This window comes from Papio anubis, chromosome 1, assembly GCF_008728515.1.
Source record: "Papio anubis isolate 15944 chromosome 1, Panubis1.0, whole genome shotgun sequence".
Classification (NCBI taxonomy): domain Eukaryota; kingdom Metazoa; phylum Chordata; class Mammalia; order Primates; family Cercopithecidae; genus Papio; species Papio anubis.
Window position 1 is genome coordinate 19,011,759 of NC_044976.1, and position 25,734 is coordinate 19,037,492.

The 25,734-nt window shown below is 43.2% G+C and overlaps 1 protein-coding gene across 4 annotated transcripts in view; it reads right to left on the minus strand.

Annotated features, from left to right (window-relative positions):
* Window positions 1-17,855, minus strand: part of HP1BP3 (heterochromatin protein 1 binding protein 3) — a 46,238-nt gene extending 28,383 nt beyond the window's left edge. Inside the window, exons 1-6 of one of the 4 annotated variants that reach the window (XM_009201079.3) lie at window positions 17,723-17,855; window positions 11,218-11,413; window positions 10,679-10,778; window positions 7,512-7,665; window positions 4,384-4,543; window positions 1,845-1,988 (exon numbers count right to left, since the gene is read on the minus strand). In XM_009201079.3, coding sequence (XP_009199343.1) covers window positions 1,845-1,988; window positions 4,384-4,543; window positions 7,512-7,665; window positions 10,679-10,778; window positions 11,218-11,313 — 654 coding nt within the window. In that variant the 5' untranslated portion in view covers window positions 11,314-11,413; window positions 17,723-17,855. Of the gene's footprint in view, window positions 1-1,844; window positions 1,989-4,383; window positions 4,544-7,511; window positions 7,666-10,678; window positions 10,779-11,217; window positions 11,414-17,041; window positions 17,511-17,722 lie in introns of those variants that run through there. The other 3 variants (XM_003891269.5, XM_009201086.3, XM_003891270.4) reach the window with 3 other exon arrangements.
* Between the last annotated feature and the right edge of the window lie 7,879 nt (window positions 17,856-25,734).

Here is a 25,734-nt window from a genome sequence, read left to right on the forward strand (position 1 = left end):
TCTGATAATCATATTAACTAGGTTAACACCTTTTAGTCAATGATCATTCTGTTTTATTTTAGAGACAGCGTCTCACTCTGTCACCCATGCTGGAGTGCACTGGCACAATCATAGCTCACTGCAGACTCAAGCAATCCTCCTGCCTCAGCCTCTTGAGTTGGGAGTACAGGCATGCACCCCTACATTTGGCTAATTTTCAAATTTTTTGTAAAAGCTGGGCATAGTGGCTCACGTCTATAATCCCAGCACTTTGGGAGACTGAGGTGGGTGAATCACTTGGGCCCAGGAGCTTGAGACCAGTCTGGGCAACATGGCAAAACCTTGTCTCTACAAAGAATACAGAAATTATCTGGGTGTGGTGGTGCACACCTATAGTCCCAGGTACTCAGGAGGCTGAGGTGGAGGACTGCTGGAGTCCAGCAGGTAGAGAGTGCAGTAAGCCAAGACTGCACCTCCGCACTCCAGCCTGAGCCAGAGTGAGATTCTGTCTCAAAAAGTAAAACAGAATACAGAAATAATTTTTTTTGTAGAGACAGGGTCTCACCTTGCTATGTTGCCCAGGATGGTCTCAAACTCCTGGCCTGAAGCAACCCTCCCACCTCAGCTTACAGGCAAGAGCCACTGCGCCTGGGCATCAGTGATAATTTTAAAGGCCATTTAAATATCAGTTTTACATTTTGAGAAAGCTAGACTCTCAGCTCCACACAGCAGCAATCTGTTTTATTCAGTAACAGACCTTCAGGCAACTGGCACATAGGAGACAAGACATATCTGTGAAATTAAGTACTAGTTCAAAGTCCCTAAGCAGAGTTTAAATGCCTGAGTGGCACAGAATTCTATTCTGATCAAACAGGCAGTGGGTATAGAAAAAGCGTAACCAGACTCTAGGAATGTCGTGAACTAGGTTTTTAAAATTAAGACGTTAGTAGTTATTTCATCACTCTGGACCTCTGAAGAGGGTAACACATTATAAAGTTTATTCTAGCTTTAGATTTCTATGGTTCTAAGCCTCCATGCACTATGCAAGGTAAAGTAGACTTATGCCTGAAATCAACATTGGTTCTACTGCTAGTCACATTTCACTCAGGCTTCTCTGATACTCCTAATAGGCTTTAATGGTTTAGATACTGATCAGTTAAAGTGAGCGTATTTATGAAGCTAAAAATTAATACTAACAAGTCTATCATGTAAGTTAGGCTTGAATGGAAACAAACCTAAGACAAGGGCAATTATCATTTTTGTTATTCCTTTTTTTTCAGACAGGGTCTCACTCTCACCGAGGCTGGAATGGTGAGATCACAGCTCACGATAGCCTCAACCTCCCAGGCTCAAGTGGTCCTCCCGCCTCTGCCTTCAGAGTAGCTGGGACTAGTGGCACATGCCACCAAATCCTGCTAATCTTGTATTTTTTCTAGAGAAGGGGTCTTGCTATGTTGCCCAGGCTGGTCTCGAACTCCTGGGCTCAAGTGATCCTCCCAACTCAGCCTCCCAAAGTGCTGGGACTACAGGTGTAAGCCACCATGCCTAGTCTCATTTTTGCTGTTTCAATAGTAGGATTCCTTACCTTTCTCATGTTCAGTGCTACATGATTTCAAGCACAAGCAGCCCCCAAAGAAAAATCTAATTAAGAACAAAACAAACTAGAAAAAAGTTACACTATTTAAATGGCACCAATGTTTTCGAAACCTAGCCTCAGATAATTCAACTAGGTTAAACTTAAGGAATTTCATCATTATGCAACTTATTTTTTAACAAAAAAGACACAAAAAGCCTAAACGTTACTAACTGTAGACTTAAAGCTAATACACAGTGAAATGATCTTACTACTAATAATTGTGTAATACCTGTTTGATGACGCCTCTATTTAATTCTCTTTTCAGTGCTTGTTTAAGGAGATAACCCCTTCTCTCCAGCTCCAGAGAAGGATACTTATGGATGATGTATTTTCGAATAGCAACCACTGATGCACCACTCTTCTGGAAGCATGCCTAGAAAAGATTTATCAAACCATATACATTAAACCAGTTTTTTTAAATTAGATACAGAGCCTGACATATATTTTCAAAATAAATTATTTTGGAAGTGAACTTGATAATGGATGACAAAAATGGTAGGGAAGAATGAACTTCAGAAGACTTCAGTTCATAATGGCTGTAGAGAAATAACAGAATTACTAAATATTTCTACTACAATTTTAAATTGTTCAAAACAGCCTAAAAGATCATACTGAACATGAACAACATTCTATGTATAATGAAGAACCTCTTTCCATTTTAATTCCATTCTATATTTAGAAGATGGATCTTTGGCATCAAAATGAGAAAAGCAGAACAAACCTATCACTTACAGGATCACAGATCTGGCCCATTTTAAGGCATGAGCTTAAGGAATGAGCATGCCAGGACATTTTCCTGAAGGCTCTGTATGAATGTCAGCAGAGAGAAGAATCAAAGATAATCTAAACAAATGGCATAAAACTGGGTTTACACATGGCAAAGTCCTGAAGGAGAATTTTGGTTAACAGTGAAGGTGTTCTATTTGAATTTAATGTGCCCTCTTCTATTTCCATCCTATTTTACTTATACTCCATTTGACTAATGCACCTGGAAGAATGAAGTAGCTCATTATGTCACAAAGGCAGCAAATACTTAATTTTTTCAAATGCTTAAAGTTTTGTTTTCCAACTGGTCACTGACTTGAAATCAAATGCTTTAAATTTTGAAGCACACAGAAGTAGCATCTGTCATTTATCTAATGGGCCAGTCCATCAATTTTGTACTGCCACGGTGTCTATTAAATGAATGTAGCACTTACTCATTCTCACTGAATAAGAACTTCATTGAATGTTTTTAAACACTTTGACAACAAAGAAAAATACCTCACAGGTACATGGTCCAGAAAAGATTGTACAACATGAAACAAGCTGTATTAATATGAGTCATGTAATTCAAGTCTATGTCTCTGAACTATTAATGACCTACTGAGGTTTACTCCTGATCTTACAAGAAAACACAAAGCAAATAAACTCAAGCAGAAAAGAACACTAATGCTGAAACAAATAATCTTTTGCTCCACCAATCTGACAGTGAGATGGCAGTAGGTATCATGATTCCTGTTTGATACAGAAAATGGTATCCATGGTCTGCAATAATTTGTCATATTGCATGGAATACACATTATCTATATAAAATCAATCATCTGCATAAATATGCACAGTTATATTCAAACCATTCTTTAAGCCAAATTGATATCGTTTTAATTTTTTATTTCACTATTCTAAAGTTTTAGTCCTTTTTCCATCCTCACTATGATGCTGCTCCTTCAAACCCAGGCTGAGTGGTCAAGTGAAATCCTTGAAGAAAGGCTATACAAAGAACAGAGATTTCACTACAGTGAGGTGATCTAGACCAATAAAGTTTTCTTAATGAGACAAGAGCATAAGAAGTCTTGAAGGAGTAAAGGGACAAGTCTGAAGGCAAACCTGTTTTCCAGTTTATGTTAGTGCTATCTTCTCGCATTCTAAGAATGACAACCAGGCTGCTCCTTTTTATACACATCCCTCCTTTTCTGGTTAAAAATCATCTGTATCCCTGTCTCCCCAATCCTGCCTCAGATCCTAACAACAGGGTCCCTGAAAGATGGGTCTGTTTGAACTCCTCTTATCATCTGATCATATGAACTAAACAAGGCAAAATTAAATGAAAAAACTTATTCAATAAAGGCAATGTCAGATTAGAAGATAACCTTTAAAAATTAAAATAGAAAAACCACATCTAACGAAAGTCAATGGATTACAGCAAATCATAAATCTATGTAAGGAGGACAATTTTTGTAAGCATTTTGGAATGTCTAGGTGATAAAGCAGTGTTTACAACAGGGTTCAGGTGTGAAAGATATCTACTACCAAGATCAGACACTTAGCTTTACAAATGAACCTAGAGATATTTTTTAAACAAAAATTCTCAGTATTTTTCAGTTACTGAGTCACAATTAGATTAATAAGGGCAAGGACTTTGCTAGCCTTAGTTAGTTTTATACCACTAGCAGGGGCGCCCGACAGAGGGAAGGTAGTCCTTAAATGTTTGTTCAATGAATTAACATTTTCAGCCTTCAAATAAAAACTGTACTTAATCGATAAGCTGAATTTAAAAATTCTAAAGTTAAAAATATTTGCTATAGCAAATGTATATTTTTTAAAAAAATTAAGTGTTCACCAAATCTGATTATATTACAAAAACATGAACTCATAATGACTTTCCTCTCTTTAAAACTCCTTTAGGAAGCAGAGCAAGATTTATGTCTAGACAGAAATATGCCATTTTCAAATAAGAAAAAAAATGAACATAATAAATCTAGGATGAATTGCTTGAAATAAAAACTTGCCTTAATGGCCTCAGTTAAGATTGCATCCATCTTGGGACGTGGGGAAGAAGCCATCGGTGTTTGTTTCTGGGCCCTGGCTAGCTGGCTGGCAGAAAGGGTAGCCCAGGAAGGAATTGTTTTTTTCACTTTCTTCTCCTTTTCTTTAGACTGATCTTTCTCACTTTAAAACAAAGAATTGTTATTATAGAAAATAAACTCTCTAGAAAGACGTATAAAGTCAGAAGTAGGAAAAGACCAGGGAGGGATAAAAATTAATGCTTTAATTTATTCACAGGCTAAGGTGATATGTACCATAAGCAAAATTTTACAAAACAAGTCTTTCTTTAAAAACTGGGTACCATAAATGAATTAAAAAGGTATTTTTCTCTTAGGTGCAGAAGAAAGGAGTCACATAAATTAGCACTGGTATAAGGGCTCAGTATATAAAAGAGAATTTTAAAATGCATATTAGTTAGCAACTACAACAGATGCAATATGGTATAGTGGAAAAACTCAAGCTCTTAAGTCAGAAAACCTTTGTCTGCATTTTCACTCAAACATTTACTAGCTACCTATATGATCTCAGTATATGATGTGCGTCTTTCTCCTAAGCTATAAAATAGTAATATAAAACCAACTACTTCCCAAGGTGTTGCAAGAATTATAAGAGTATGTTTATCAAAGCAATTTTGTAAGATTTAAAGAATTATATAAATTTTATTCTGAGTATATAATAGTGCTCTGTGCACCTAATAGATGCATTAGAACATTTAACAACAGAGGATAGGCTGGGTGCAGTGGCTCATGCCTGTAATCCCAGCAATTTGGGAGGCTCAGGTTGGAGGACTGCTTGAGGCCAGGAGTTCAAGCCCAACCTAGCCAACATAGTGAGATACCATCTCTATTAAACACACACACACACACACACACACGACAGTCGCTATAAATTCCACAGACCTTAGCTATACTTATGAAACTCAGATAAAGAATACCCTGAATATTACAGCTAGAAGGTAGAGTTATTACTAAGTTATTCTTTTATGGTTATGTGCTGCGTAACAATATTTTGGTCAACAGACCACATATACGATGGTCGTCCCATAAGATTATAATGGAACTGAAAACCTCCTATTACCTGGTTAACATGATAGTGGTGGTAATATCACAGCGCAACAAGTTACTCACTTGTTTGTGGAGACATTGGTGTAAACAAACCTACTGTGCTGCCAGTCACATAAAAATACAGCACACTGGCTCATGCCTGTAATCCCAGCACTTTGGGAGGCCAAGGTGGGCAGATCACAAGGCCAAGAGATTGAGACCATTCTGGCCAACATGGTGAAACCCCCGTCTCTCCTAAAAATACAAAAATTAGCTGGGTATGGTGGCGCATGCCTGTAGTCCCAGCTGCTCGGGAGATTGAGGCAGGAGAATCGTGTGAACCTGGGAGGTGGAGGTTGCAATGAGCCGAGATCGCGCCACTGCACTCTAGCCTGGGTGACAGAGCGAGACTCTGTCTCCTCCCCAAAAAGAAAAAGCACATTACCATTATACATAATACTTGATAATAAACAGCTATATTACTAGTTTATGTGTTTAGTATACTCTACTTTTTATCATTAGAGTATATATGCTTTCTACCTTAAAAAAAAACGTTAACTATAAAACAGCCTCAAGCAGGTCCTTCAGAAGGTATTCCAAAAGACAGCATTGTTATCATAGGAAATGACAGGTCCATGTGTGTTGCTGCCCCTGAAGGCCTTCCAGTGGAAGATGTGGAGGTGGAAGACAGTGATACTGATGACCCTGACCCTGTGCAGGCCTAGGTTAAGGTGTGTGTGTGTGTGTCTTAGTTTTGTTTTTTTTTTATAGATATAAGGTCTCCCAATGTTGCCCAATCTAGACTCAAATTTCAGGACTCAAGCAATCCCCCTACCTCAGCTTCCTAAGTAGCTAAGGTAGCTAAGGCTACAGGTGTACACCACTGAGTCTGGCTTTTGTCTTTGTTTTTAGTAAAGTTTTAAAAAATAAAAACTTTTTAAAATAGAAAAAAGCTTATAAATTTAGTGTAGCCTAAGCATACAGCGTTTACAGAGTCTACAGTTGCACACAGTAATGTCCTAGGCCTTTGCATTCACTTACACTCACTCACCCAAACAACTTCCAATCTTTTAAGGTCAATTCATGGCAGGTGTCTTACAAAGGTATACCTTTTTTTTAATCTTTTATATCACATTTTTACTGTACCTTTTCTATGTTTAAATACACAAATACTTACCACTGTGCTATAACTGCCTACAGTATTTAGTACAGTAGCATGCTGTACAGGTTTGCAACCTAGGAGCAACAGACTATCCCATAAAGCCTAGTTATGTAGTAGGCTGTACCATGTAGGTTTGTGTAAGTACGCTTTATGATGTTGGCACAATGATGAAATCGCCTAAAGATGCATCTCTCAGAATGCATACTCATTGTTAAGCAATGCATGACTCTATTTAAAAGTAATTTCTAACTGTTTGACCAATTATGAAAAGAGTAGAATGAATACTACCAGCTCTCCTGCAAAAAAAAAAAAAAAAATTAAAAATTAAAAAGTAACTGCCATCACCTTATATAGATACATATCAACAGCAAATTTTACTTTCAGATTCTCAAAGTCAATTCTCCAACTGAATACTTCATCAAACATATATAGACTTTTAGGTCACACTAACCAATAGCTTGATACAGACTAACGCCTTCTAACATAAGCACACAAAAGCAACCCACTCCTGGCACAGAGGTAGGAATAAAATAGTGAAGTGTCTTCTAGGTCAGATTTTTATAATTATGTTTCATTTCTTATTGAAGTCTTGCCAATGCTTAAAATATCAGATACTCCCACAATAAATTACAAGCTCAAAAACATATTCCAAAGTCAATGACAAAGACTTTTGGATCATTCAAACCATTGTGTTCTGCTAACTACAGCATATTCTAACAGGTCATACAACTATATAATAAACCTATTTCAAATGGTAATTCTAAAAATTAAATCCAAATAGCAAATACCTAGCATAAGCCAATGTTATAACACTTTAAAACAATCTGATCTAAAGTCCTTTTACACCTTCTTCAAATACAAATAGCGAGAAGACATAACTCCTTACTCCTTTTTGGTTTCCTCAGAAGACTTATTTTCTTCTTTCTCTTCATTCTCAGGTTCCCCCTTTGGCTGCTCTGCCTCACTCGAAGTAGCAGGTGGAGTTTCATTCTCTTGTTCTTCTACAGTGGAGACAGATTCCTCTGAACTTATGTCTGGTTCTAAAAAATCAGGTGAGCAGAATTGCATAAGCAGATGTATTCCAATCTGAGTCAATAAAAGGGTAAAAGTTTATCTTATTAAACGGACCAGCCGAAGTCTCCAATTAATAAATGAATTCTAGAATGAAAACAAATGACCACTAATGCAGTTTTCTTACATTCTTTATGTCACTCAAGTTGCCTGGTCAGGTGGTTATCTATTATTAGAAAAATAGATAGACCAGGAAATTACACAGAAAGGAAAACTCATTTCATCCCAAATGATTTAATTATTCTACTTTGCAATATTCATGAGACTTATAATTAAGAAATTAACCATTTTATAATTCAACAATCAAATCTCAGAGAATAAGTAATAAAAAACTCATGTATTCTCCAAGAGGATGACTGAAGCAAGAGTAGAAATATGAGAGGGGAACATGGAGGTCTGCTGTTATTTGTGCCTTTCCTTCACAGCATGTCCCTGAGCAGCTACTATAAAACACAGAACCCCAGGCACTGGTTATGCAGGGACTTCAGAGAACTCCAAAAAAAAAAAAAAAAAAAAAAAAAAAAAAAACAAACAATCACACACACACACAAAAGAAAAAGGACTCCAGGGAGGCCGAGGCGGGCGGATCACAAGGTCAGGAGATTGAGACCACGGTGAAATCCCGTCTCTACTAAAAATACAAAAAATTAGCCGGGCGCTGTGGCACGTGCCTGTAGTCCCAGCTACTCAAGAGGCTGAGGCAAGAGAATGGCATGAACCCGGGAGGCGGAGCTTGCAGTGAGCCGAGTTCGCGCCACTGCACTCCAGCATGGGTGACAGAGCGAGACTCCGTCTCAAAAAAAAAAAAAAAAGGACTCCAGTGGCAAGCATATACTTCAAACCAAAGTATATGCTTGAAGAATTTGATCATTTAAATTATGTGAACTACTTATTGCAATAATGACAAGGACTTCTTTGTGGCCTACACATAAAGAGAATTTTAAAATGCCACTTCTTTCTTAAAACCAAATCGCATAAGTACAATTCTAACACTTATACTAAGCGAGTGATTTCCATCCTCCTTTGGCCTTCTCTGCTTCTAAAATTGTTTTCCATATGCTTAGGATCACAAAGTATTATGGATAGAACTTCACTGTAACAATGGTATCTGGGGATAAAGATAGTAACTGCATTTAGGTTTTCCAAAATAAAATGTATTTTTCATCATGATATATCTTGTACTGCCCCTCACATCAACAACTTGACCTAAATGGCTGCATGGGCAAGAATTTACTATTAGTTAGTCATGTTTATTTATACTTTGTCTTATTCTAAAAAAGATGAAAAGCTAAGAATCATTCACGGGTTTTACTGCAATAAGACTTATAAATTTAATTTTACATTATTTTCTCTTCTCAAGAGTAACTGCTCAAGAGTTATGGCTTAAAGTTCAGTCACTCAACGGATACTGAATATGTAGTTTGTATAAGACTGTTTCCAACTCACTGAACTACTGTCTGTTTCTGGGTAAAATGTAGAGTTTATAAAATTTAAAATGAGTGAAGTCTAATTTCTATGTACAAAATACTATGTACAAAATGGGATAGAGAGAAGGTTAAACAAACATACAACTTGTGAAGTGACACTGTTTCTTCATAAACTCTTGGTTGACTTTTCTAATACTTAACCTCTGAACCCTCTGGCACGTATTCTGAAAACTGATGTTATTAGTGATTTAGTGGCTTCAGCTGGCTGTTAAACATGGATTAAGATGAACCACCAAGCGGCTTATCCCACTGCTGGACAAGATAACCTATCTTCAACTCACCAGCACCCATTTACTTTTTCAAATATTCGGATTCTCATGTTTCTTAACTGCCTTAGGCTAGGGTGCCCAAATTGCTTACAGCATTCATCGAAGGATTTAGAGAAAAAAATCCAGGCTCAGCCAGAAAAAAGAGTATATTGACTCATTATTGATGTCTGTCCTGATGCACCAAGGGATACAGGGAACAAGGATGCACGTATTTTCTATTCCTTTTTTTTTTTTTTGGAGACAGTTTCCCCTGTTGCCCAGGCTGGAATACAATGGCGTGATCTCAGCTCACTGCAATCTCTGCCTCCTGGGCTCAAGCAATTCTTGTGCCTCAGCCTCCTGAGTAGCAGGGATTACAGGCATGCACCACCATGCCCAGATAATGTTTGTAATTTTAGTAGAGACGGGGTTTCACCATGATGGCCAGGCTGGTCTCGAACTCCTGACCTCAGGTGATCTACCCGCCTTGGCCTCCCAAAGTGCTGGGATTACAGGCGTGAGCCACTGTGCCCGGCCCTCTATTCCTAATACATGCTAGTCAGCAAATAATTGATTCTAACAGCCACAACAGAGGCAGCACAGTGTGCTCATCCCTGAAAAACTTGAGATAAAAGGCAAGAGAAAAAGGCAAAAAGGGAAAAGACAAAGAAAAAAAACAAAAAGATCATGAGAAGAAAAATAAAGACGGGAAAAGGAGAAGAGATGGTTATAGACGCCATAAAGGAGCACCAGCACTCCATACTGATGGGTTTATATTTCTTTCCATTTGTTATGCTCCCACCACTGACTTTTCTCTACCGATACCTGTTACAGATCAACAGATAACCATTTGCTTCTCTTAAGGCCTCCAGATGATTTCTGGATGAACTTTCCACGTCTATCCTAAAGGCCCACGTTTTCCATTCTCCCACACTGCATTCATCCCCATGACACTTTATGTCCAGAATGCTACTCTTTGGCCATTCCTGTCATCCCCAACCATTTTTCTGTTTTTAATTCCAACATATCATTTTCACCTTCCAAAAATCTTTACAGAGAAGATGAAATCTTACTTTGCCCTCATGGTCTGGCAATGACATACCAATAGCTACTGATTCTCTCTCCAAATGTTTCCCCAAAACACTTAGCCATGAAAAAAGAATAATTAAGTTCAAAGGAATTTATGGGACACTCCAAACTGCAGTATAACTTTTGATGTTTTAAGTTGTGTCACCATTTTACTTTACCTGGCTTTTCTTCCTCCCCTTCAGCAAGCTTGCTTTTGGGAGGAGTTTCCCGGGTAGAATTCACAGTTCGACGAATCGGCATGGTGCTATCTTCTACCTTCTAAGAAAAGAGATGGCCATAATCAAACATGCATTAAAAAATTCTGTTTTATCTCTTTCTCAAAGGGCCTAACTGGGTGTCAGAAGATGTAGGAGAATTCTTCAAGTCGACTCCAGGATCTGATGCAAACTACTTTTAACAAGTTTTTTTGAAGTGAAATATGATTTTTAAGATACACTTTTTAAAAGTATGTTATTTTAGCTTGAATTTCAAATGGAAACACATAATTATAGTTGATTTGCTATAAATTTAGAAGGTTGGAGGTTTTCTCAGGAATTTGAGGGGAAAGGGAAGATGAAAAGAATCTGATTTTGTTTCAAATTCACAACCTAGACTCCCCAAAGTAAGGGAAGGAGCATGTACCAAGAAGGAGGACCCAGCAGGGCCTGAAGTCAGGGATTGATCCAAGAGTGAGCTTCAAGAATGTGTCAGCCCCTACCTCACCTAACTTGTCCGCGTGGATCAGCTGAGCTCCTACTATAAGTGGGAGTGCCTTAGGATGGACGAGTTCACCTTGAGACGTATCAGTCGCCATTTTAAATAATTTCTAGGCCCGAGTACAGGTTACACTCTGAAGCCTCTGCTGTTAACCACAAGGATTTTTCCTAATGGTTTCAGTGTGGTGAAGAATCAACCTAAAGCACAGAAAAGACCTGGTGTGAAGATTAACAGAAACAAAACTAAACTAAAACTTCTAAATTTAATACACATCCAAAGGGAAAAAATGTAACTATAAAATGTATAGTTAAGTGACAGATGATTTGGTTACTCAGAAAGATAAAACTACTAAAATATAGACTACATAAAGCAGCAACTAAGACGAATGCATAAGCCACAGCAGCTGTTGCACCTTCCGCATGAACAAAGACAAGGGCAAGGCAGCTCATATGGAACCTAGCCCCATCCCCTCCTGCCACCATCAGGAACTGAGGAGGACAGAATAGAGAGACTGAGGAACAGTCAGTCAAATGTTAGTAAAAGATCAGTTTACAAAGAGAAGGCTTTTGTTGTCACTGTTCTCAAAAGGGTAGGAAAATTAACTGTAATCTTAAACTCTATCTCTATTAGAAAAGTACTTTTATTTTTCTCTGTTAAGGGAAAACACAAGGGCAAAAATACTGCTGAATAACCCAACATTCTAGTAACTTCCAGACCCACAGAAGCAAATTTAGACCATCACCTAGGAGAATAAACGTATGCTTCTAAGACTGTCATATTTTTAATGTAAGGAAAACTACTACAGAAGAATATAATTAAATATTCAAAGATCAAAAACCCATGCAGTCACCCAAGTTTACCTGATCACTAACACCCTCTCTTCCCCAAAAATCTCATCTAAGACTCAATAACATTTTATACAAAAATTCCTCTATTAAAAAAAGACCACTTAAGTGTTTAGATCTCTGTGCTAATGAACTATTAACAATGAGTGGGGGAATGACAGTCATTCAACTTCTACATTAAGCTCTAACCTTGTCTAAGAATTTAAGAGCTTTCAACTTGGCAAGTAACAGTCCCAACCTACAATAACTAGGATAAATCCAGAAAACTGAAACACAGAGGATGCATTCACATTTACAGGGAAAATAATCTTTACAGGAACACCAAGAGCAATACCAGACTTGTCAACTGTCAGTCAGCTGCAAGCAAATCTTTCAGTCAGCTGAAAGAATTCAGTGCAGTGTAACACACTCATACATAGTGAACTAGAATATCCATTAATATTAAAAATTTTTTTTCTTTTTTTGAGACGGAGTCTTCCTCTGTTGCCCAGGCTAGAGTGCTGTGGCACGATCTCTGCTCACTGCAACCACTGCCTCCTTGGTTCAAGCGATTCTCCTGCCTCACCTTCCTGAGTAGCTGGGATTACAGGCATGCGCCACCATGCCCAGCTAATTTTGTGTTTTTAGTAGAGATGGGGTTTCACCATGTTGGTCAGGCTGGTCTCGAACTCCTGACCTCAGATGATCTGCTCACCTCAGCCTCCCAAAGTGCTGGGATTGCAGGGGTGAGCCACCACGCCCGGCCTATTTTTCTTAATCATAAAAAGCCTTACGCAAATCTGCTGGTATTTTTACATGCAAACATGATACGAAAATAAAAGAGTATCACAATCAGATTATCCTTAGTAAAGTTATATTGCTAATGAATTCATCTTTCTTAATCCACGATAACACTAGCTAGGCTGAAAATGCTACAGTGAAGTCAACAACCTTCAGGAGTATCCGTTCATAGGAATCTTTAAAAAAGTATTTTCCCATTTGGCACAGTAGCTCATGCCTGCAACTCCAGCACTTTAGGAGGCAGAGGTGGGAGGATCCCTTGAGGCTAGAAATTCAAAACTAGCCTGGGCAACATTAGACTTGGTCTTTACCAAAAGTAAACAAATTAAAATTTAAAAACAGGCCAGGTGTGGTGGCTCACACCTGTAACCCCAGCACTTTGGGAGGCTAAGGTAGGAGGATCACTCGAGCCCAGGAGTTCAAGACCAGCCTGGGCAATACAGACCTTGTCTCTAAAAAATAAATTACAAATGGGAATGGTGGCATGTGCCTACAGTCCCAGCTACTTGGGAAGCTGAGATTGGGAGGATTGCTTGAGCCCAGAAGGTTTAGGATGCAGTGACCTGAGATCCAGCCACTGCATTCCAAGCCTAGCTGACAGAGCAGAGCCTGCCTCAAAATAATAGTAATAATAATAATAATAATTATAAAAAAACACACACACACACACAAAAGGGCCAGGCATGGTGGCTCATGCCTGTAATCCCAGCACTTTGGGAGGCCGAGGCTGATGGATCACAAGGTCAGGAGTTCAAGACCAGCCTGGCCAGTATGGTGAAACCCCGTCTCTACTAAAAATACAAAAATTAGCCAGGCGTGGTGGTGTGTGCCTGTAGTCCCAGCTACTCAGGAGGCAGAGGCAGAAGAATCACTTGAACCTGGGAGGCAGAGGTTCAAGTATGTACTCAAGTTCAAGAATGTAGTACTTAATACTATATTCATTATGTCTGAAGAACACTTAAAACCCAGTTATTTGGGACAAATATTAAGAGATGTTAGGGCCGGGTACAGTGGCTCATGCCTGTAATCCCAGCACTTTGGTAGGCTGAGACAGGGGTCACCTGAGGTCAGGAGTTCGAAATCAGCCTGGCCAACATGGTGAAACCCCATCTCTACTAAAAATACAAAAGTTAGCCAGTTGCAGTGGCACACGCCTGTAGTCCCAGCTACTCCGGAGGCTGAGGGAGGAGAATCACTTGAACCTGGAGGAGGTTGCAGTGAGCTGAGATCATGCCACTGCACTCCAGCCTGGGTGACAGAGCAACACTCCATCTCAACAAAATAGAGATGTTAGCCTCATCTCCGCATTTCCTTAGTAAAAGTTGTAGAACTCTGAAGCTTCAATCTGTAGTACTTTCTTTAGAATATTGGGTTAGTCTCAGCTACTACGCGAGGCTGAGGCAGGAGAATCACTTGAACTCGGGAGGCGGAAGTTGCAAAGAGCTGAGATTACGCCACTGCACTCCAGCCCGGGTGACAGAGTGAGACTCCGTCTAAAAAAAAAAAAAGATGTTAGCCTCAGCTCTGCATTTCCTTAATAAAAGTCAAAGTCACATAACTTCAAAGCTTCAACCTGTAGTACTTGCTTTAGAATAGTTGGGTTAATTGGCTATTTAATAAATTCACTGTTCATTACAGAGCTAAGTAAATGCAAGGTTAATTCACACTGCTAACATCACTGTACCTATGTTTTTTTTGTTTGTTTTGAGACAGGGTCTCACTCTGATGCCCAGGTTGCAGTATCACAGCTCACTGCAGTCTCAACCTCCCAGGCTCAAGCAATTCTCCCAGCTTAGTCTCGCTAGTAGCTGGGACTACAGGCATGCATCGCCATGCCTAGATAATTTTTCTCTTTTTTGTATAGACAGGGTTTTGCCATGTTGCCCAGGCTGATCACAAACTCCTGGGCTCAAGCGATCCACCTGCCTCGGCCTCTCAACATGTTGGGGTTACAGGTGTAAGCCACCGCATTTGACCCAGTGTACCTATTAACTAAACTTTTTACTATTGCATTTGTGAATGATCAGATTTTTAGGCTGCCACACTTGTTCCTGGCAGAGATCTGATCTGATTCACTTGCTGCATACCTGATGCCTGAGAACATACCAGGGACAGAACAGATGCTCAATTAATATTTGTTAAACTAAAGGATGAACAAATGAAACTTGTGTTTTTCTTTCTTTTTTTTTTTTTTGAGACGGAGTCTCACTCTGTTGCCCAGGCTGGAGTGCAGTGGCGCGATCTTGGCTCACTACAAACCCCGCCTACCGGTTCACACCATTCTCCTGCCTCAGCCTCCTGAGTAGCTGGGAGTACAGGCGTCCGGGTCCGCCACCACGCCCGGCTATTTTTAGTAGAGACGGGGTTTCACCGTGTTAGCCAGGATGGTCTCGATCTCCTGACCTCGTGATCCACCCGCCTCGGCCTCCCAAAGTGTTGGGACTACAGGCGTGAGCCACCGCGTCTGACCTATTCATGTTTTTCATCTTGGTTCTTACGTGTGCCAAAACCAGTCTGAGTTTACCTGTGGTTTACATGGTCCTCTTATGAGCATCAGTTTGTTTAAAGTTAGTGTTTGAACAACTACAAAGATTTGTTTTTTGTCAAGGGAAATACTTAAATTAAATCGGTTGAGACAGGGTCTCAGGCTGGAGTGCAGTGACATGACCAGGGATCACTGTAGCCTCGACCTCCTGGGCTCAAGCGATCTCCTCCCACCTCAGCCACCTGAGTAGCTGGGACTACAGGTATGCGCCACGACAACCCGAAAGTTTTTCTATTTTCTGTAGAGACAGGGTCTCCCTATGTTGCCCAAGCTGGTCTCTAACTCCTGGACTCGAGATCCTCCTCTTTGGCCTCCCAAAGTGTTAGGATTACAGGTGTGAGCCACCATGCCTGGCTTTAAATTATTTGAATGCAAGCAAGAAAAAAAAGGATTGTAGAAATAAAAAGCCCAAATTTCAGTTTTAATTTATTCCCTCTATATTAAGAGAAAGCGGCAGAAAAGTGAGGAGTTTAACAACGTATTTCAGTTTACTGATACCCTTGATAATATGCATTTTAGGGAAAGTACTATAATTTCACATTTTACCATAAAATATATGTAATACATGTTATTAGTAATGCACTGAACACCTCACATTGTTCCCAATCTAAAGTCATTCATTATACTCAGATTTAACGAGTCATGTCACAAAAAGAATGCCTGTAATTTGATTGCTGGCACCATTTGTTTTTCATTTTCAAATTTAAGTTATGTAAGCAAGCATATACTCGGTGTCTGTCTCTGGCATAGATGCTAAGGACACTAGAGTGTCTCATCTCAACAAAATCACAATCTAACTGGGTAAGGAGTTGAAACTTTCATCTGGATATGGAGAGTTCAGCATACTTTCTCCACTAACTTTCAGCCCTACCATCTTCCAAGTAAGTTTAAAAACAAAGCCAAAACCAACCAACCAACCCAGCAAATTTTAAAATGTTACTTCTATTTTGAAACAAATTACACTAAACTTTTGAGAAGAGCAATGAAAAATTTAAAAGCTAGTAAGTTTTTTGCCTATGCCAGGTTAAACAAAATTAAAGCATCTTTCAAAAATGACTAGTCACGTCTAATTTCACTCTTAAGACAAGACAGCGTGCTCAAAAAGCCGCAGGCGATTTTTAGACGTTATTTCGAATTGGATTCTCACTTTCGATGCAATGCAAAGTCAGGAAGCGCAATAACACAGAGAACGTGCACGCGGAGGCGGCAGCACAGTTCACCCGGTTCGGTCTCCGTACGGGAGAGAATTCTTTCTCAAAAAGGTTAAGTGGCTGTCCCCGATGACAGCTGTCAATTCAGTACCAACCCTCAGATCTGGGGCTCTCACCTCACCACTCCTGCCTCCATCTCTTACAAACGCTCAGATGGGCGACTGTAACTTTCTGACGACCTACCGAGGCACTGCTCTCATTCAAACCCCACCGCCTAAGGTGGCCAGTAACCAGTTCTATGTTTCCCACCGGGGGAGCAAGACTCAAGGCCGCCGTCGCGGAGCAGCAAAGCGACAGCCAACAGCCCCGCCCGCAGAGGGCCGCGGGAAGGACGGCAAGAGCAGCGGAGACAAAGCGGCGAGGCGAGGCAGCTACAGGCCACAGCGGCGAACGCGCACGGCGGGGGAGAGCGCGGGCCGCCAGCGAGGCGGAGAAAGCTCGGACCGCGGACACCGACGGATGAGGCTGGGGATCGGCGCGGTGACAGTTCGGGGCTCACGCTCGGCAGGGACACCGCGGCGCCTGCCCCGGCGACGGAAGCAGCGGCGGAACGCGAGCCTCAGCGCTCCGCACACTCACCACTGGGAGCTCCGTAATGGCGGCGGCGGGGGCGGAGAACCCGGGGGGCGGGCCCGCCGCAGCCAGTCACCGCCGCCGGCATCTTTCGAACCGGCTCCGAAAACCGCTGAGAGAGTGGGGTGAGGGGAGGGCGCGGGCGGACGCCGGACCGCGGCGGGCCTCGGAGCATGCGCAGCCCTCAGCCAATCGGGGCAGGCGGAGGACGCCGACGCAGGCGCGCTGGGACGCAGGGTCGCACGGCGAGGGAAGAGCTCCCCCTCCTCCCCCAAGTCCAAACAAAACAAGGGCGGGAGCGCGCGCGCCGGAGGGCCCCTGAGGAGGAGTCCGCCAGAAGGGCAGGGGGCTAGGTCGCAGGGGAGGGGAAGGGAGGGGGGCGGAGCGGTCGGGGCAGGCAGACAAAAGGCGCCACCTCCGGGGACCCGGGCGCCCCGCCCCCTCCTCTCAGGGAGCGGCGTCGGCGCCCCGGGCGAGCGGCCTCCGCCACTCGCCTTCGGGGCTCAGCGAGCCCGCGCCCACTCCCCGGCCGCCTGTTCCGTCCTGCGTTACCTCTGCGTTCGGCCGGTCCTGGCGCCCGCGTCCCGCACGGCCTCTCGGCGCCGCTCCCGCCGCCGCTAGTCGCCTCCGCCGCCGCTGTCCTCCAGTCCCAGCCGCCGAGCTCTGCCGCCCCGCCCCCCTGCCCGCGGCCCCGCGCGCGCCCCCGCCGGCCCCGCCCCCCGCGCGTGGGGTACGAGGGGGCGCGCGGGGACGGGCGGACGCCGGCGGAGCGCGGGGCGTCGCCGCGCGTTCCCGGCGCTGCTTGGTGGCACCCATTGGCTTGGCTTGGCGTGGCGGGGCGGTGTCGGTTTCCTCGGAGGGGCGCTGCTTTCCCCCGCAACCTTCGCTTTCTATGCTCTCCAGGGCAGTCCCTGCTCTTAACTGGGTTTCCGCTTCGGCCACCCGTCCGCCTTTAGCGGGTCTCGCCTTTTCCGCTTCTCAGTTTAGGCGCTGCTCGAGAGCAGACAACCTTTTTTGAAGACCGTAGAAGAATTGGAAAACTAGAGAGCGGAGAATTCACTGCCTCGCATTAGCTCCCGTTAAGTCTCCAGACAGTACAGGGCAGAGTAGTGACTCGGGAGTCGGAACTGAAAAGTTGAAACGGGCTTTCCGAGCTCCCTAATCCGCACATGCAGGGAGAGTTCCCCAGAAGAAAACCCTGAGATTAGAAGACGGGATTCCCTTTGAATTGTCATATTACGTTGCTATCAGCGTACTTAAGCAACGTACATACGAAGGAAAAGTGCAGCTCTTCAAAGCTAGTTTGGAAAGATTGTTTTTAAAGTTGCAGCTGTTGGGGGACAGGGGAGGGACTGGGTAATAAAGGTAGGGAAATACCAGTAGAATTGCCCTAAGCTTACAGTACCCAAACGTATGTGCCAAGGTTTATAAAGACGACACCATTTAAGCACTCACCTGGCCTTGCCATTAGCATGATTTGTGTCACCAGCTTTCCCTGCCACAGCCACCCCACTCTATCGGTTCCAATTTCACAGCCACTATAAAAACTTTTTTACGAGGTGAGTGAATAATCATGATGAATAATCATATCCTGATGGCATTACCAGTGTTTAGTACTCTGGTGTGATATTCCAGCTGTTCAGAAGTTGTTTTGGTCTTTTATGCCATTCTTCATTCTGCTCACTCCCTTTGTTGTTAACGTTTCTGTTGTCTCCCTTTTCAAAGACTCTGTTCCATTTTTATGTATTCGTACATTTAAAACATCCTACCATTCTGCTTTTACCCTAAAATGTATTTAACCCCATCTCATGTAAGAAGCAGACTCGGAAGAGAGCAAACTGGGAGATGTTTCCTCCTCCACAGATTTTTGCTAAAAAAAATAAAATAAACTTAGGCCTAGAATGGTGGTTTATGCCTGTAATCCCTGCACTTTGGGAGGCCTAGGTGGGAGGATTGCATGAGTCTTGGGGCCAGGAGTTCGAGGCCAGCCAGGGCAACATACTTAGACCCCATCTCTAAATAAATAAGGCAGGAATGGTGGCAAAGGCTTTTAGTCCCAGCTACTTGGGAGGCTGAGGCAGGAGGATGGTGAAGCCCAGAAGTTTGAGGCCACAGTGAGCTATGATCACCACTGCGCTCCAGCCTGACAGAGCAAGACCCTGTCTCAAAAACATCTTGGTGGGGCACGGTGGCTCATGCCTGTAATCCCAGCACTTTGGGGGGTTTAGGTTCCCAAAAGGAGGATCTTTTTAGCCCAGGAAGTTTAAGACCACCCTGGAGCAACATGGAGAAACCCCATTTCTATACATGATAAAAATATTAGGCCGGGAACGGTGGCTCAAGCCTGTAATCCCAGCACTTGGGGAGGCCGAGGCAGGCAGATCATGAGGTCAGGAGATCCAGACCATCCTGACTAACACGGTGAAAGCCTGTATCTACTGAAAATACAAAAAATTAGCCAGGCATGGTGGCACGAGCCTGTAGTCCCAGCTACTCGCAGGAGGCTGAGGAAGGAGAATCACTTGAACTCAGGAGAAGGAGGTTGCAGTGAGCCGAGATCGCACCACTGCACTCCAGCCTGGGTGACCGAGCGAGACTCCGTATATATATAAAAAAAAAATTAGCTGGGTGTGGTGACACACACCTGTGGTCACCTACATGGGAGGCTGAGATGGGAGGATCACTTAAGCACAAATGGTTGAGGCTGTAGGGAGCCGTGGTGGTGACACTGCACTTCAGCATGGGCAATAAGGTGTTCCAAAAATCAATCAAGCTGGAGTGTCGTGGCTCATGCCTGTAATCCCAGCACTTTGGGAGGCCTAGGTCAGGAGTTCGAGACCAGCCTGGCCAACATGGTGAAACTCTGTCCCTACTAAAAATACAAAAATTAGCCGGGCGTGTGGCACGTGCCTGCAATCTCAGCCACTCGGGAGGCTGAGGCAGGAGAACCCCTTGAACCCAGGAGGCGGAGGTTGCAGTGAGCCAAGATTGTGCCACTGCACTCCAGCCTGTCCAACAGAGCGAGTCCCTGTCTTAAAAAAAAAAAAATCAAGGCTGGGCATAGTAGCTCACACTTGTAATCCCAGCACTTTGGGAGGCAGAGGCAGGCGAATCACCTGAGGTCAGGAGTTCAGGCCATCCTGGCCAACATGATGAAACACTGTCTCTACAAAAATACAAAAATTAGCCGGGCATGATGGTGGGGGCCTGTAATCCCAGCTACTCAGGAGGCTGAGTGGGGAGAATCCCTTGAGCCTGGGAGGCGGAGGCTGCAGTGAGCAGAGATCGTGCTGTTGCACTCCAGTCTGGGCGACAGAGCAAGACTCTGTCTCAGAAACAACAACAACAAAAAATCAATCTTACTTTGTTGTTCACGACATGAACACCAAAGAAGGAAAAGTCCTGAAACAAATTTTTTCCACAAGAGTGCGGCGCGCGCGCGCACACACACACAGAGGCAGGCATTGAGGGTACCACTTACTTAAGACTGAAGCTGAATGTTTTCTACTTAGGGATCTGAAATTTTTATTATACATGTCTATTAAAGCACTTTACCTTTGCTCAATGTAATATTTAATATCTGGCCAGTTTTGATTTTTGTAGGTACCTGCCTCTGAATCAAAAGATTCCATAGGCGTATAGTTGTATAGTTTATTTCACTTGGCTTTCTTTAAGCTATACTAGTCGCAGATCATTGAAGTGTGTTATGTAACAGGTGTTGTTTTGTTTTGAGATGGAGTCTCTCTCTGTCACCCAGGCTGGAGTGCACTGGCGGGATCTTGGCTCACTGCAACCTCCACCTCCTGGGTTCAAGTGATTCTTACGCCTCAGCCTTCCAAGTAGCTGGGATTACAGACGTGCACCACCATGACTGGCTAATTTTTGTATTTTTAGTAGCGACGGGATTTCACCATGTTGGCCAAGCTGGCCTTGAACTCCTGACCGCAGGTGATCCACCTGCCTCAGCCTCCCAAAGTGCTGGGATTACAGGTGTGAGCCACTGCACCCAGCCAACAATTACATGATGATTTTTGTACCATTTACTTAAACGTAAACGAACTGCATTGGTGGAAAGACCCACCTTGAAAAGTTTAGAAGAGCAGGTCAGTTCTTACGGGGTGTATTATAGAAGGCTGCCATCAAAGACTGAGCTTCCAGGCACTGGGAAGACCCTCTCACTCAGAGACCTCTCACACTCATCAAAGTCCCTGAATTTCTACCACTCCGAGATTCATTCCTTTGGTTTAATCTTCACTTTCTTCTACAGCACCTAAAAGAATTTTTTTAGAGATGGGGTCTTGCTATGCTGCCCAGACTGGACTCAAACTCCTGGGCTCAAGCAGTTCTCCTGCCTCAGTCTCCCAAGCAGCTGTAACTATAGGCATACCACCTCTCCCAGCCATTCTTCTATAGCACTTTTCAAGTGATAATTGAGAATTCCTACTTTAAACCTCTTTCCGGATGGATCAGAAGATAAGAACCCTGGAGGTCTGACTAGGGTAGGAACTTCTGGGGAGAGAAAGGAGTAAATGAGGGGCCATCTGTGATGACTTCACAGTTCTGCCCAAGGCTATCCATTCTCAGGGAGTCCTTGCCTAGGGAGTCCCAGAAAGATGAGGAAACATAGTAGTTTGTGAACTAGGAGTGCAAGTGTTAAGAAGTCCTCACAATCTAACTGTATCATCTCTAATTTTCAACACCCACTTTTTCAGAAGCCAAGTCCCTGTTGAAACTTTAGCATGAGACTAGCTTTGCAGACTTCACAGCCTGTTGTGAAGGTAATAGATTGGTTGCTTTTTGTTTTTGTTTTCTTCCTGTTCCTCAAATTTATTTTATGTATGTATGTATGTAAGTATGCATGCATGTATTTTTGAGACAGAGTCTCGCTCTGTCGCCCAGGCTGGAGTGCACTGGCGGGATCTCAGCTCACTGCAACCTCCACCTCCTGGGTTCAAGTGATTCTTATGCCTCAACCTTCCAAGTAGCTGGGATTACAGGCGCGCACCACCACGCCTGGCTAATTTTTGTATTTTTAGTAGAGATGAGGTTTCACCATGTTGGCCAGGCTGGTCTTGAACTCTTCACCTCAGGTGATCCACCTGCCTGGCCTCCTAAAATGCGGGGATTACAGGCATTAGCCACTGTGCCCAGACAAAGCAACTGCAGATTCAGATTCTAGGAATATTCCAGACCAGAGCTATGACATCACAGTCACTGGGCTGAGCATCAAAAGACATATCTACCTATTTTACTTACATTCCACCTTGTGTTAACAAGGAGAGGTTTGAAGAATTATTCTCCCCATGGGGGTTTTCTGGTAAAAATCAGAAAACAAATTCTAGAAGAGCTGTTAACAGTCAAATAATTTTAAAACATTTATTATGGAGACAGGGTCTTGTTCTGTCGCCCAGACAGGAGTGCAGTAGCACAATCACAGCATCAAATTCCTGGGCTCAGGTAATCCTCCTGCCTCAGCCTCCTGAGTAGTTGGGATTACAGGCACCCACCACCATGCCCAGTTAAATTTTTTTTTTATTTTGTATAGTCTCACTATATTGCGCAGGCTAGTCTGGAACTGGGCTCCAGTGACCCTCCAGTCTTGGCCTCCTATATTCCTAGCTGTAATTGGCTGCAATTACAGCTGTGAGCCACTGTGCCTGGCCAACACTTGAAGAATAATTCTTGATTGGCTGGTGGGAAGAGGAGGGTTCTGTTCCTAGCCCAGCTGATCTTTATTCTTTCCATGAGTCATGTCTGAGGGATTGCAATTTCACACAGAAGTAACAACAACAAAAAAAACAGGCCAGGGCTTGGATCTCATTAGAATGTATGGTCTTGGCAGGGTTGAAGGTTACTGGACTTTTGTGGTTTCCAGCCAGAAGGATTGGAAACAGCCCCTAACTTAGCTGCAGCATGGAAAGGGATGGTAAGAGAAGGAACAATGTATGCTGCTTAACAAGAAATGGAGGCTGATAAAAACATTTAATATGATTCTCCCACTCCCAGTGATTTTCTCTTACTGTTTGTAGTGTTACTTGAGGGTCAAGATGTTGGTTTAAAGGCAGGAACACCCTTGGAACCTCCCTTGCCATTGCTGCACTTTTCTTTATTCACTGGTGACAATAGTTTGAACTCCACTTAGCCTAGCAGTCATCCAACTTTGAAACATTTTCTTAAACTGAAGAATTCTGAAACACATGTTGTCCCAACAGTTTTGGATAAAGGATCATGAATCAGTAATCGCCTCTTGCCCATGGGGGATACCTTCCAAGAACCCCAGTTGATGCCTGAAACTATGGATAGTACAAAAGCTTATGCACACTGTGTTTTTTCCTATACCTAAATACAGGTAAGAAAGTTTCATTTATAAATTAGGTGCAGTTAAGATTAACAACAATAAGTAATAGAATAATTATAACAATGTACTGTTAAAAAAGTTATGTGGATGTGGTTCTCTGAAAACATTTTTGAACTGTGGTCAGGCGTGGTGGCTCATGCCTGTAATCCCAGCACTTTGGGAAGCTGAGGCTGGCAGACTGCTTGAGCCTAGGAGTCAAGACCAGCCTGGGCAACGTGGTGAAACTCTAGGTCTCTGCCAAAGAATTTTGACTGTGGGGTCCCTGAAACCTCGAAAAGTGAAATCACGAATACGGGGGTACTACTGTATATAAAAGCCAAAATGTTTTACTAAATAACATTTACCTTAAGGTGTATTTGTATGTTCTATTTTGTAAAATGCCGACTGCATTTTTAAAAGTTAATTCTGCCATTCACAGTTAGAGAAACTCTATCCTATAGGTGTCAGCAGCCTCCGCCCAGCGCTCAGTGGGAGTCAACATTTCTACCTACAGCTCTTACCTGAGGGAGTCTGAAAAGTGTGCCAAACGTTTCCTATCATTTTGAGGATAAAAGTTTGAAATAACAGTTATCTTTGAGTTTATAGCATCTGACATACTGAGTAGAGTTACAATTCAGCACGCAAGGGAACATAAACATATGAGAATGTTATTACAAGAGTCTTTCCATAGGGATAGAATCTAAAACCAAGGTGAGTAAAGTACTTAGTCCCGCCATCTTCAGGGAAACTTCAGGGAACTTGTTTCCAAGCCTGTATTCATGTCAGGTTCTGGGATTTGTGTTGATAGGTCTTTTCCTGCTTTCAATGCCAGAGGCAAACCAGCTGCTTTTCAGACTGAAGACACCCTACTTGCCAGATGTACTAAAAGCAGAATATATCCAGTTTTGTTTTGACAGTGTCATGTGAAGTAAATGTACTAACAGCACTGTTCCTCCCCTTTTACTCCTGCTTTGTGGCTTTACAGGCAAATCTTTGCAGGAGGATTTCCTTCTTTGCAGGGCAACCAGGCCTCTGAGGGTGGCCAGAAATTAGTGTCAGCTCAGTGACATCCAGGGTGACCAACTGTCCCAGTTTATCCATTGAGGGTAGGGTGGGGAGTTTGTAGGGGTGGGGGTTGGACTTTCAGTTTTTTTTTTTTTTTTTTTCCTTGAGATGGAGTCTTGCCCTGTCACCCAGGCTAGAGTGCACTGGCATGATCTTGGCTCACTGCAACCTCCGCCTCCTGGGTTCAAGCAATTCTCCTGCCTCAGCCTCCTACCTGGGACTAGAGGCACGCGCCACCGTGCCTGGCTAATTTTTGTATTTTCAGTAGAGACAGGGTTTCACCATGTTGGCCAGGCTGGTCCTGAACTCCTGACCTTGTGATCCACCCGCCTTGGCCTCCCAAAGTGCTGGGATTACATCCGTGAGCCACCATGACCAGCCAGACTTTCCGTTTTTAAACCAGAAAAGTCCCGGCAAACCAAGCTGGCTACCCTAGGACATTTGTTTTGTAGATACGGAGTAGTCTGAGAAAGTTTAAGTGTAAAGGGAATATTTTTCTTTTCAATAAAACCCAGTAATTTGGGCTGGGCGCGGTGGCTGACGCCTGTAATCATAGCACTTTGGGAGGTCGAGATGGGTGGATCACCTGATGTTAGGAGTTGGGGACCAGACTGGCCAACATGTTGAAACCCCGTCTCTTACTAAGAATACAAAAATTCGCCGGGCTCAGTGGCTCACACCTGTAATCCCAGCACTTTGGGAGGTCGAGGTGGGCGGATCACCTGAGGTCAAGAGTCCAAGACCAGCCTGGCCAACATGGTGAAACCCCGTCTCTACTAAAAATTTAAAAATTAGCCTCCTGAACCCAGGAGGCGGAAGTTGTAGTGAGCCAAGGTCATGCCACCACACTCCAGCCTGGGTGACAGAGGGAGACTCCATCTCCAAAATAAATAAATAAAAAATTAGGAATGGTGGTGCATGCCTGTAGTCCCGGCTACTCGGGAGGCCGAGGCAGGATAATCGCTTGAACCTGGGAGGCGGAGGTTGCAGTGAGCAGAGATCATGCCACTACACTCCAGCCTGGATGACAGAGCAAGACTCTGTTTCAAAGAAGCAAAAAAACAGGTCAGACGTGGTGGCTCACGCCTGTAATCCCAGCACTTTGGGAGGCCGAGGCAGGCAGATCATGAGGTCAGGAGATTGAGACCATCCTGGCTAACAT